The sequence below is a fragment of the Leuciscus leuciscus genome (assembly GCF_965113295.1).
Source record: "Leuciscus leuciscus genome assembly, chromosome: 17".
In the NCBI taxonomy this organism is placed as follows: Eukaryota; Metazoa; Chordata; class Actinopteri; order Cypriniformes; family Leuciscidae; genus Leuciscus; species Leuciscus leuciscus.
Window position 1 is genome coordinate 21,158,137 of NC_138741.1, and position 12,813 is coordinate 21,170,949.

The following is a 12,813-nucleotide window of genomic DNA, read 5'->3' on the forward strand; positions in this document are numbered from 1 at the left end:
AATAATAATAATCTGTTAAATTATGTTGATTGATTATTGAAAAAGAATAATATATTGATATTGATGTTTAATATTTTAATATAGGGCTATTTTCTGTTCCCTTTTTTTCCTGTGTTGTTTAATTAGGTGATTCTAAGTTTAAATATTGATGATTACAAGCTTGGGGGAAGCGCAATTAATTGCAATTAATTACAGAAATTGTGCAATTAATTAGTTAATTTTTTTTAATCGATTCCCAGCCCTAATATATATATATATATATATATATACTATAATATATTATATATACAGTGGTGGCCAAAATTAGTAGAACACTTGGCATATTTAAGAGGTTTCAGTTGTTATTTTTCAAGAAGACAATGACCCTAAACATTCTTCTAACTACTGCCGGAACTACCTGCGACAGAAATAATCTGCTGGAACATTACAAATGATGGACTGGCACCGTCAAAGTCCGGACCTCAACCCCATCGAGCAAATTTGGGGCGAGTTGGAGAATAAACTGGACAGATCTATTGTACATTCAAAGGATAGCCTTTGGCTTCAGTTGCAGAAAGCATGGGATAACATTAGTGTTAAAGTTCTCAGGAAATATATTGACACTTTGCAAGAGAGATGTGCTTCTGTAATTGCTGCAAAAGGTGGACATACTGTACCAAATATTAAAGTTAAAAGTGGATAAAAACAGTACAACTCACTTCATCGGATATTTGTTGTGCTCAAAGCAAACATTTTCATGTTTCATGAACATTATGAAATGAAATCATGTTTTGGAGGCAAAAAAAGGTCAATATTTTCAGATCTATCAGGTGTTCTAATAATTTTGGCCACCACTATATAAAAGTAAGTTAGTCATACAGGTTTCAAGGAAATGAGGATGAGTCAATGATGAAGGAATTTTAATCTTAGGTGAACTATCCCTTTAAGTTACAATTTTGCTGGTCAACATCATGGCTGTGCAGATCCACCAGCAAGACCAGCATAAACCCTAGTATGAACATGCATGGAAATTCCCATAGTGTAGTTTGGTGGTCTCCTGACCCCACTGACTAGGTCATAAACAGACCTTTTTGACAGTATCACTCACAATGAGCAGTCTATACAGTCGTGTCAAGTACTGCAGTAGCCTATATCCACATCGCATGTGTTCTGTGTGTCTGCACACATGTGCACGTGAGCGAGCGCCTTTGCAGGCCACCAGGTCTGGCCTCTTCTTCACAACCGCTTTGAGCTAAACGAGTGTATACAATCCCAAAACATGAAAAATGATTATTCTCCTGTGTTTATTTCCATCTCTCTTCTCCTTCTCTCACTCCATCAGGATAATTCTCAGAGCCTCTTGTCCTACATAGTTGCTTACTATCTGCGACATTTTGATGAGGTAGGTTTGGCCAGCTGTTTGTTTCATTGGCTCGACTAACAGACCCCCAGGTCCCTTAGAATCACCCTTCATGTTAGACAAAAATGTGGCTTTGTTTTTAGTTTCATCACTTTGATTTGCCTTTCTTTCCCTTCACCATATAGACAAACGGCCACTCTGAATGAACAGAGCCCTTTGATTGCTTGATGCCCTTTTTGGACGCAGATTAAAAGGGCTGTATTGTAAATACCGTCAGCAGTCAGTCCAGATGTTGTAATTACAAGGCCATGTCCAAATTGACAAAATATGATCCACAGGTTGTTGAAGTGCTTCTAGCGCTCAGGCAAATAACAAGGAGAACGCATATGTGTGCATGTCATGCGAGCGGCTCTGATCTCTGACAGACGGAGCGCTATTGAGATTGATTTGTTGTGTTTGATGTTTTCATTGTTTTTGGAATCAAAATGATCTTTACACACCAAACTGTTTGAACAGAATTCACATTCAATTATTTTTCATATCAACCAACGGTACAGATATGATCTCATAAACACAACATCTGTATGATTGGGCTTTTTTTTCCATTGTTTGTGTGTTAGGATGCAGGTAAAGAAACATGCGTGTACCCACTTCCAGAGCCTCAGGATCTGTTTCAGGCGTCGCAGATGAAGTTTGAGGATTTTCAACGTGACCTCCGTAAGCTACGGAAAGATCTGAATGGTGAGATGTGGACACGCACAAAGTAAATAAATGAATACACACGTTTACACACACTTCCATGCATATACATGCGATCACATACACAACACATGGACATACAGACAAACAAGAACTCACATACAAGTGTGCATATACAAAAACATACAGACATGTTTAGTTTGTATACATCAGCTCCAGTGACCCGTGTTCTCCTTTAGAAGGCTCATTGATTTTCAAATGGCTGTTTTTATTGAACCCCCAGCTGGCTGCCACAATGATCAATACTGCAAATGTGGTTTGTTAAAGGGATGCTTCACCGCTTGAAAGATGAATGTGTATTTAAATTGGGTAATTTATGTAGTAGAAATGTGAAATTATTTTAGAAGTTGGTGCCTTCTAGACTGAGAAAAGCCAGAAAATGTATTTTTGGCTCATGTGGATGAAAGACAACAACTCCCAGAATGCACTTGCTTCGCTGCCCTACGAGGCCACTCCCAAGCCACGCCCACCGGTTACAGGGGGCAGGAAGAAATGATACATCTAAGCTACTAGTTGACTCGAGACTGAAAAGACAGTTTTATCGTGAAATCCCACCCCCTATGGGCGGGTTGAAAACATGCAGAACTAGCTCCTACTATTGGCTGTAGTCTCTAGCCCAGGGATGGGCAACTTCGGTCCTGGAGGGCCACTGTCCTACAGAGTTTAGCTCCAACCCTGAAAAAATCACCTGCCTGTAATTTTCTAGTAATCCTGAGGACCTTGATTAGCTTGTTCAGGTGTGTTTGATTAGGGTTGAAGCTAAACTCTGTAGGACAGTGGCCCTCCAGGACCGAAGTTGCCCATCCCTGCTCTAGCCTCTGGCCAAAAAAGCCTCCGATGATGCAAAATGACGATTTTTGCGTCATCTGAGTTTTTTTTCCAGACAAAAAACCTTCGTCTCCAGAGTCTTTTTCCAGACAAAAAACAAGAAATCTCTCGTCTCAGGGAGACATGAGGGAGGGAAGCACGGTCATTCGAAAATACTACAGGTTTTCTACTGATACAAAGCTTAATGCTAAAGTATCCCTTTAAAGTAAATAAATGAGAGAGGGGTCATTTTCAGCACTTTTCCTAGGGGTATTCCCTGTTCTTACAGCCCTAAAGCACTTAACTCCAGGTTTCTGCAGGTGAACTGTCCCTATATGTATACACTGCAGTTCAATTTTTTAAATTTTTTTAATAATAATTCTGTGAGGATGTGTTAAATGCATTTGATAGTTTGAGTTTTATATAACATTTAGACATTCTGGTAACAGAAATGAAAAGTTAGTGATTACAATATAAATCAGCTCAAGATTTTGATCAAGATATTTGTTTAAATAAACAAATAAATAAATTAACGCATATATTCAGTAAATGTATAAATACATTTGAGACCCTCTTTTGTACCCTATTTTTAGGAAATGCCATATGTTCTGGTGCTTTTGAAAAGAAACTAGAGGGCAGGTAGAGGGCTTAAACGGCCTCTTAAGAACCGTCTGCTTTGCTCCCTGACCAGTAAAGCAATTTACCAGGGTCTTCAGGAGGTTAGTGATATTGGTTCAGCTTTGCGCCGCAAGTCAAAGGTTGTGCGACCCAGCTTAAGTGCACGACGGAGTGTGAATGAGGTGTAAGAATCCGATTACATGCTCAAAGCTGAGTTTAAATCCCTGCAAACATTTTCATTGCCAACCCAAAAACACACACACACACACACACACAGATGTGGAAATACTCACATTCCACTGTTGGCATGTTTGGCTTGTTGGCTTGAAAAACACTGGTGGATGTTGATGTGGTAAAAATAGAACACTGCCCTACATCAGAAACACATTTACAGTCAATAATTAATCCGGAGTGAGATTGTCTACCACACAAATAATAACGTCCGAGCATTTTGAGTTGCACTTGAGCCATTCAAACATATCAGATGGATTTGCTTTTGGCTCATGGAAATTTCGATTGAAGGATGGTCGGTTTGATGCATTGCTATACATCCTATTAACTTCGCCCCTGCTGTTAGCCATATTTTTGCGTGCCTTAGCTCGAATCCCTAGTCAGCGATTTGCATTGTTAATCTTTCAAAAGCTTATTAGTTAGGCCCACTATACATGTGGTTGATAAATTGTAAATGTACTTTTCCAGAGCTTGTATGCTTAGCTAAATGGTTTTGGCGTACACCTGCTGAACAGATCAAGCCTACATTTGTTTAACGCAGGCAAATATTTCTCCTCTGGCAATGTTCTGTGCTTCTCTGAATCCTTAACAGTTCACGTCCCTGAAATCTCCCCGTGGCCCAATAAGCATGGCTTCTCTCTTACACCAGGTTCATACAATAAATGGATCATCACTACATTAGCAAGCTAAGCTAAGCGCTAAAGCAGATGTGACACTGACAGCTGGAAGGGGCACAGAGTTATGCAGGCAGCCCGGCAGGTCTTCGCTTTCACAAAGCCCATGATCCAGCTGGCTGGGACATTAGCATGTGTGTGTTTGCATTGCGCTGATTGGCATGCAAGGCTGTGATCCATCACCGAATGTAGTGATAGAGTGTGACACGGTGAAGCCGTTCGGGCTGTTGTAAGACTCTAGGTGTACAGCGAACTGAAGCGAAGGAAAGGTTCATGAAATGGGATTCATTAGCATCTGTTAGCACAGGTCACAAATAGCTAATTTTTCATTATACTGATACATCTGTGAAGTGCAGGAAGACGAAGCAGAAGGATTGAATGTAACAAGCTTCCTGCTAATAAAAGTCAATGGTAGCTGCTCTAAATGATAGTTTGTTGCTGGTCTTAGCAGTTTAATCGGTGAAGAGTTGTCCAGAGTATTTTGGCCATATGTTGAGGCCATTGCTGTGCTCACTGCCAAAGAACGTTTTACTAAGGTTCCCATTAAGCTATGAAAACTTTATTTCTGAATGTTCTGTAAATGTAAAAAAAATTCAATCAATCTTTTCCAACTAAATTTTTTCTTGGTTTTGCAAACATTAAGGGAACATTACATTTAATCATTTTGCAGAAATTTTGGGAATGTTACTTTTTACTGTTACTGAAACAAGTAGTAACAGAAAAAAAAAGTTAAACGAATGTCCAACTAAAACGTTCCATGAACAATGTATAAATAATGTTATGGTAACGGTTTGAGAACTTAATTTAAGACCATGTAACTTTGAACGAACTTTCTGGAAGAAAATTTGTTTATAACTTTAAGAGAAACTTTCCAGAATGTTAGCCAAAGTTCTGAGAACGTTCCCTGTTAGCTGGGTATGTGTTTTTTTTTTGTTTTTTTTTAAATTTTTTTAACAAGGTTGACTACTGTATATAACAGTTTGTATACAAAGACTTGAGGTCATCAGTGCAATCCTAAAATGTGTTTTATGAGAGTTAAGTGGCTCGTAGTTGTGTAGCCTAACATAAGATGTTTTCAATGTTTAAAATAAGCTGTTCTTCAGTTCCATGATTGGTTTTGTTTGTTTCTTTCTCACATCTGTCTTCCTGCTCTACTTTATTTTACAGCCTGTTCAGCAGAAACAGAAAAGGTGTGTAATGTCTCGTCTGAGGAGCACCTGCAGCCCTTTAAGGACAAAATGGAAGAATTTCTCACTAGAGGTAAAAAATACATCGGAAATCTCAAGATTTATTCTTTTAGCATCTCACAGATTTAAACAAGAAACCAAAGTAGTGCATTCCAAAGGCAGTTCATGATACGGTTTTCAGTGTCTCAAAGCAGTTTGGTTCATTTACTGTGAATTGGCTTGCTATATATATATATATATATATATATATATATATATATATATATATATATTAGGACGTATATATTTGTATTGTAGTTTAACAGTTGTACTATAAAATACAAATATTTGATAAAAAATTTGTTTTAATTTACTGTACAATAGTAGCAATAGATTTCTTAATTTAAAAAAAAATTTTTTTAATACAAATCTAATTATTAATCATATTTATAGTCATGTTGAATGGGTCAAAAACATTGAGAATGTGGCCTATGAAAACTCAAGTGGAAAGATATTTCATCTCTAAAAGGATCACACTCAAAAGTCTTCAGAGTAACAGGTAAGGTCACACTTTAGTTTAGGGTCCAATTCTTACTATTAACTAACTATTAACTATGACTTTTGCCTCAGTAAACTCCTAATTACTGCTAATTAATAGTTAGTAAAGTAGTTAAGTTTAGGTATTGAGTAGGATTAAGGGATGTAGAATATGGTCATGCAGAATAAGGCATGGTTCCCACGGGTCCTTGAAATCCTTAAGTTTATGAATCTGAAAAAAGATGTAATGTAAAAAAATAAAAATAATATTGCATCACAATAAGTGTATTGTGATTGTCAAAACATTTTAGCAACTAAACTGAATTTTATTAGGTTTAGTGACAACATGGTACAATTTCTGGTAAGCTATGCTTTTTTATTATTTCAATTCAATTATTGTGATTTGATTTAATATTGACTCATTTGGATAAATATTAGGTAGGCTACACAAGATAGGCATTCATTTTTCTCAAGAAGAAAACAACTCACCTAATGCTGTAAACATACAGAGAGCCCTATCAGCTGGCAGTATTATTTAAGGTTAAAAATAACTCAAATTAAATTTTATTTATTATATTAACAACTTTATTTAATGATATAAGTTAAAAATATAATAAATATGTAATATAGTACACATATTTAGCAAAATACTCTCTATAGCTCTTTTTTTCTAGCCAACTAACATGCTAATAGCCTATTATGGTCATCAAATGGCTTTCCTGAGTTAAATGTTATGTGACATAATTGTTCTCCAGCTGTTTTATTGACCCCTTTGTTTGATTGATTGGTCGATATTATGTATGAGGAATATACATTTCGGTAACTTGTACTGTATCTTTCAGTGTTCATTCGTGTTTATTTGCTATCAGCTAGAGATGATCGGTTCACGTGCCGCTAGGGATCTGTCGCGTCACATTTACAAGCGCCAAAACGGTGTATTTATTGTTTGAATTTCGTAATAAAAGTGACAGAATCTGAGAGCTGAGATTTTTTTCTATCATAAGTAACCTGCTCTGTCTACTCTGTCGGTGTCCGTGTCCTCTTTGCTTCGCGATTTTTCTGTGCGTGAGAAAATGGATGTGTGGCGTGAGAGCGTGTGAAAAGTGTCAATTGCGTGTGTCACACGGTGAATGCGTGAGATTTGGCAGCTCTGTTAAAAGACTCGGAACTCTCATTTCACGGTAAAACGCAACGAACGTCACTTTTACTTTAGTTTTTAACAACGTATTTCTCTTCATGGAAAAGCAATCAAGGAAACCATGCCTAGAGCACCTTCTAGTGGTCATATAAAACACAAAGGAAAAACCCTACATAAGATTGCTTTATAACTTAACAGCTTTAACTAAAAATATACACAAGCTTAACAGAATTATTCTGATGAGAGTGTTTTCCAACAATGTAATTGTAACGCAGTTCATTGTTATGGGAAGAAGGCCATATGTGATATACTTCAGTGTGATATGTTGCCATATCATCTTCCTTAACACTGAGAATTCAAATAATTGTAATGTGTTGATCAGGTGCAGATATCTAAATCAGAGAATAGCAGTTGGCATTTGGATGATTTATGTTTAACAGCGGATTCAGGTGACGTTAGAGCTGGTCTGCACATCTCTAGCGCACAAGCCCTAGAGTCCCCTTTAAAGTTCAGGTAGCCTACAAGTAAATGCACAGACTGAACATGGGTTGGAGCTCTTAATTTTGAACTCTCAAAGTGCATCAGATTAATGAATTTGTCTTTAAAATGTACAAAATGTTCAGTAGGGCATACTGACATTGCAATATTTTGTTTTTCATTGCCAGTATAAATAAAGTGACATGACTCCCTTGTCTGAATACGTTAGTTTTATTACAGAGGAGCATGCAAATGTTCTTTTACAGACATCCCCCTGGGAAACAATTAAAGTGTTTTGTGAATAATGCTGGGATGGATGTACAGTGACCCTGTGTGAGAGGACAGATGAGGTGCTGAGAAATAAATGTGACTGAGGCTCTGTGACGGCCTCTGGGAGCCAACAAGGATTCTGGGAAATACATCTGACCTAACCTAGACCCAATCACACCAGCATTATTTGTGTAAAGCTAGTGACAAGAAAAGCGAGAGTCCTTCATTTCATTATTTTCACTAATTTCATCCACGTTCCGCCCCGACGTGTTAATCTCTGATTCAACCCTTTCAGTATTTTGTTTCTCTGATGAAGAAGAGCTGGCGATTGTGTTTTATTATGGTTTCCATCTTGTTTATTTGCCTTCTCTATTCTCCATCCCGGCTTCGATCCTTCTCTATTTGATATGGTTTCTGTTCTCTTGTTTATTTCCTCTAAGCGTGTCTGAGTCAACCTGCCTGATCTGTCTGTAGGCCTAAAGACTGTTTCTGTCGGCACTTTATTCTCGTCAATGTTTCACTGGCCTCTTTTCGTCTTTCGCGATCCAATCATTTCAATTGCCATGGCGTAACCTCTTTTTTCCATCACCCAACTTGGAGTTAGCTGGAACGTCTCTCTATAACTGTCTTGCTATTTTTCATTCTCTGCTTCAATACAGGCTTTAGTAAATGCTAAATATGTTGCTGTCTCTCTTTCTTTGTATTCAAATTGGTCCTAGTAACAAAACCCACATGTGCTCTGGCGGCAGGGGTAGCAGGGTGGGGTCCTCGCTGAACGTCCCCCTTCTCATCTCTACCCCTTTGATCTGGAGACTCATGGGTCTCCTTCGCTGAGCTCTTAGATGGGTGACATGACCACGGAAAGACCCCCTTCGACCCTCCATACTGCCTCTAGTTAGTGAAACAGACAGAACGGGGATCAGGGAAAAAAAGATCTGGTCTTATTTTTTGCTATTTGTATGATTTTGAAACTCCAGGAGAGTAACAGTCTCTGGCTCCAGTGCTTCAACCACTACTGTTTATTTTTCAGAGCATGAAATTAACTACAGAAAGGAGGAGAGGAAGAAAAAACTGAGTGAGACAGGCGTGCGTATATGTGTATGAGCGATAGAGACTGTCTCTGTGCTGTTTGGTCTACGCTCGTTCTACTGATACCATGTTTAATTCTGTACCATTTCCGCTGCCCTGGGCACTGAGAAGCAATGTGATAATGCATTTAAAGGTACAGCAGGTACAGCAGATTTGCACGGCACAATTATACAATAGCTACCAGATGAGCCATTTTAGTACAATTAGACCATGCTTCCTTACAAAAGAAGTACTGGGAGTAGCATGGTACAGTTATGGTGTGAGATGGCAAGTTATTTGATGGTTCCTTGTGCAAAAAAGCATGGTAATACCATGGTATCTTTTTGTAAGAAAAATGAATCCATGCTAAAGTTGTCCATGCAAAACTCGCAATGAAAAGGTGGTGTGGGTGGTTGCCAGGGTGTTGCTATGTGGTTTCTAAAGGGTTACCAAGTGGTTGATATCATAGGGATTTCTACATAGTTGCAGGATGTTGTTATGTGGTTGTTAGATGCTTCGGATGTGGTTGTTAGGGCTTTCTAGTTGGTCTGGGTAGTTGCCAGGGTGTTGCTATGTGGTTTCTAAGGGGTTACCAAATGGTTGATATGATAGGGATTTCTACATAGTTGCAGGATGTTGTTATGTGGTTGTTAGATGCTTCTGGGGTGGCTATTAGGGGTTTCTAGATGGTCTGGGTAGTTGCCAGTGTATTGCAATGTGGTTTCTCATTTGCTAGGGTACTTTTAGGTGTTTGCTAGAGTATTCTGGATAATTGCTTATGGCCCAAGTCTGTATAATATTCTGGTACCCAGATATGGCTCGAGTCCCTTCTTCAATGTGCATGTAGTTCTAATAAATCGTTTGCCTGTTTAATTTTCTACCAGGCAATAAATCACTTAGAAAAAGTAATTTTGTTCTTTCCTCAACAAGTCAATTTCAGGTATCTTTTTTGTTTTATGTCCATAGTACAAACGGTGTTGGAAGAGTCACACACCAAAATGTAACACTTTGAATGTGTCTGATCATTCAGTATCTCCAACCCCAAGTATGAGCAGTAGTAATAGTTATAATTGCCTTAACGATCACCGCTACCAATAAAAAAACGTTTTTTGAAGCACAAATGCAATATTTTAAGTCAGTTTAATGAATTGTAAATCTCATGTTGGGGCCAGAAGAGGTGGGAACTGAAGTGATCTGTGTTTTGGGGAATCTCTAGTTCCACAGAATTGCAGTGGTGAGTGGTATGAAAATGTGTAAGAACACTGGGCTCGTCATTCAATTTATTAATGGATCCCAGGAGACTCTCCAAGCAGAAGTAAATGAAGTGTCATTGGCATTACAGCGGTAACGCCTTCAGAGACCAGCTTCTCCATCTGCAGTCAAACTATACCTCATGAAATGCTGAGAATATTTGCAAATCTGATTTTACATTGATTTGCTCCTTGAAATTTGATGTCAGCGGATTACAACTGGCTTATGTGTAATCAGATTCTGGAGGGTTTATGTTTGTCATAAAGATCATAACCTGCAAGGACCTATACATACATGAATGTGCACAATCTCACGTAAATCAGCTCTCACTTTGATTGAAATACAATTTAAAACTGGAACAAATCTCTTATATCCTTCTTATGATAACCTGTCATTCAGTGACAAGCAGTACATTTTAAAAGTATAAAACAATAGACAGTGTCACATTTACAATGTCTCTGTCCAATTTTTATTCCCATAGCCAAAGCAGAGCTGGAGCTCCAGGAAAAACAGCTCGCTGACACGCAGAGGATGTAAGTTATCATTCTAAGTGTATCATGCCAAGTGTCTTGTTCACTTATTACTGTGTCATATTGGTTGTCTCCTCTGAGTGTGTGTGTGTGTGTGTGTGTGTGTGTGTGTGTGTGTGTGTGTGTTGTGTTTATGTATTAACATCCACCTCTCTGTCGCTCTCTTTTTCAAACTTTGTTTTTCCCGTACTTCTCGTACTAATAATTGATTGACAGTTAGTAGATTGTCTCCTTTAAAAAGTTCCAGTTTTAAAACCTTGGATCTTGGAGTGGAAAAAAAAAAGAGAGCAAATTTGACACGTCAATTAATTTTAAAGGACTTTGTGTTCATTGTCTGAAAATTGCAGTTTCTTCCAAGTACTAGACTTATGCATACCAAAAGATTGCTGTGGGCGAAAAGAAATTACACTTGTCATTCTTTATGTAAGAGCATTATTTTTATAAGCTAAAATTTCACATTTCACATGCTTGAAGTAAGCCGATCAATTTCACAATTCCTCAGTGTAAACTTTCTAATCTTATTTTGTAATATTTTGTTCATAGTGTCATGCTTTTCTTTGTATGCTTTCCAGTTTTGTGGAGCTGAGCGTGTTTTTCTCGGTCAAGCCTAAGGCGGGAGAGAAAGAGGTTTCACCGAGCACATTCTTCACAGCGTGGCACGAGTTTTCGTCAGATTTTAAGGAACTGTGGAAGAGAGAGAACAAATACCTACTGCAGGAGCGGTGAGGAATATTATGCCTCTTTTGTCGTTGTGTTTGCTTTATTGCTTCACTGTAATATATTGAATTTCATTGGTGTATTATTTTAGATTGAAAGCTGCAGAAGAGACCTTCAAACAAGCACGAGAGAAGGCTAACTACAACGTAAAACCTAAACATGCATCAGGAATAGTAAGTCTTTCAAAATCCCTCGATTCACATTACAAACAATGAATAACACACACTAACAGTGTACATTTTTATTGCAACCAGGATCTTACTCTGTTTCTTCTCTCACTCAGAAAGCCAAGCTGGGACAGAAGATGTGAATTTCTGCTGTGCCGAATCCAACAAAACTCATTGTTTCCCCTGTTATTTAATTCCTCCTCCTCCTTTTTAAAAATGTTTTACTTTACAGTTGCTTCAGCATAAACGTAATAGCCATGAGACAATTTAAAGGCTTTACATTATTTTAGTACATGGACATGGTCAGAATATTATCTATTTATTTATAAACTTTAGCTATAAAATGAAATAAATGCTTACAAAAGCAGTTTAGTAGAATCAACAATCAGGCCCACACAGATTCTGCACATTTATTTTCATATTTTATGCCATGATAGTGCTGAAAGATCTACCCTCTATGTATTTAAATATCATAAAATATGTACTTCACATATATTTGTAGGAGAAAGCCACAATATTTAATGAACTAGAACAGATAAATAGCAGATTTCATGCAGGTCGACCAATGAAGAAATGCTGACCTTGTTGTCACTGATACTTAAGAAAATGGAATAACTGAATACATAAAGAAATGGCAATCTCCAAATATAATGTTCGACTTTGACCTGTGTAAAGTCTTAAACACAGTGTCTTGGTTCATATAGGAGGAGAAAGAACCATCAGAAGAAACCAACCTAATCTTTAACTGGAGCATCCATAGTTTCCTCTACATGCGTTTACCTACTTCAACCTATGAAATTTACTCAGCGTTGAATGATTTGTAGTGAATTTCTCTGTTACGACTGAACTGTGAGGTATTAATGAACAGTTGTTGAAAACATATGCAAATGCCATTCTTTATTGTGTGTGTACAGCTGTTATCAGTAGTTCACTGTGTGCAATAACCTTTCAGATTTACCAAAATGTATTTTCAATTAAAGCTGACAGCTTTGTATTTCATGTGTGATCATTTCTTTGTTATTTATGTATGTAAATATGAATAAGAAATGAAATGGAGCAGCTGC

The 12,813-nt window shown here is 37.6% G+C and overlaps 1 protein-coding gene across 1 annotated transcript in view; it reads left to right on the forward strand.

Moving 5' to 3' along the window:
• The window catches only part of fmn2a (formin 2a), a 38,243-nt gene extending 25,500 nt beyond the window's left edge, over window positions 1–12,743 (forward strand). The window contains exons 11-17 of the mRNA XM_082144089.1: window positions 1,322–1,381; window positions 1,960–2,080; window positions 5,596–5,688; window positions 10,817–10,868; window positions 11,438–11,587; window positions 11,674–11,755; window positions 11,866–12,743. Of these exons, the coding sequence (XP_082000215.1) occupies window positions 1,322–1,381; window positions 1,960–2,080; window positions 5,596–5,688; window positions 10,817–10,868; window positions 11,438–11,587; window positions 11,674–11,755; window positions 11,866–11,892 (585 nt within the window). The 3' untranslated portion in view covers window positions 11,893–12,743. The remainder of the gene's footprint in view (window positions 1–1,321; window positions 1,382–1,959; window positions 2,081–5,595; window positions 5,689–10,816; window positions 10,869–11,437; window positions 11,588–11,673; window positions 11,756–11,865) is intronic.
• Window positions 12,744–12,813: the final 70 nt, after the last annotated feature.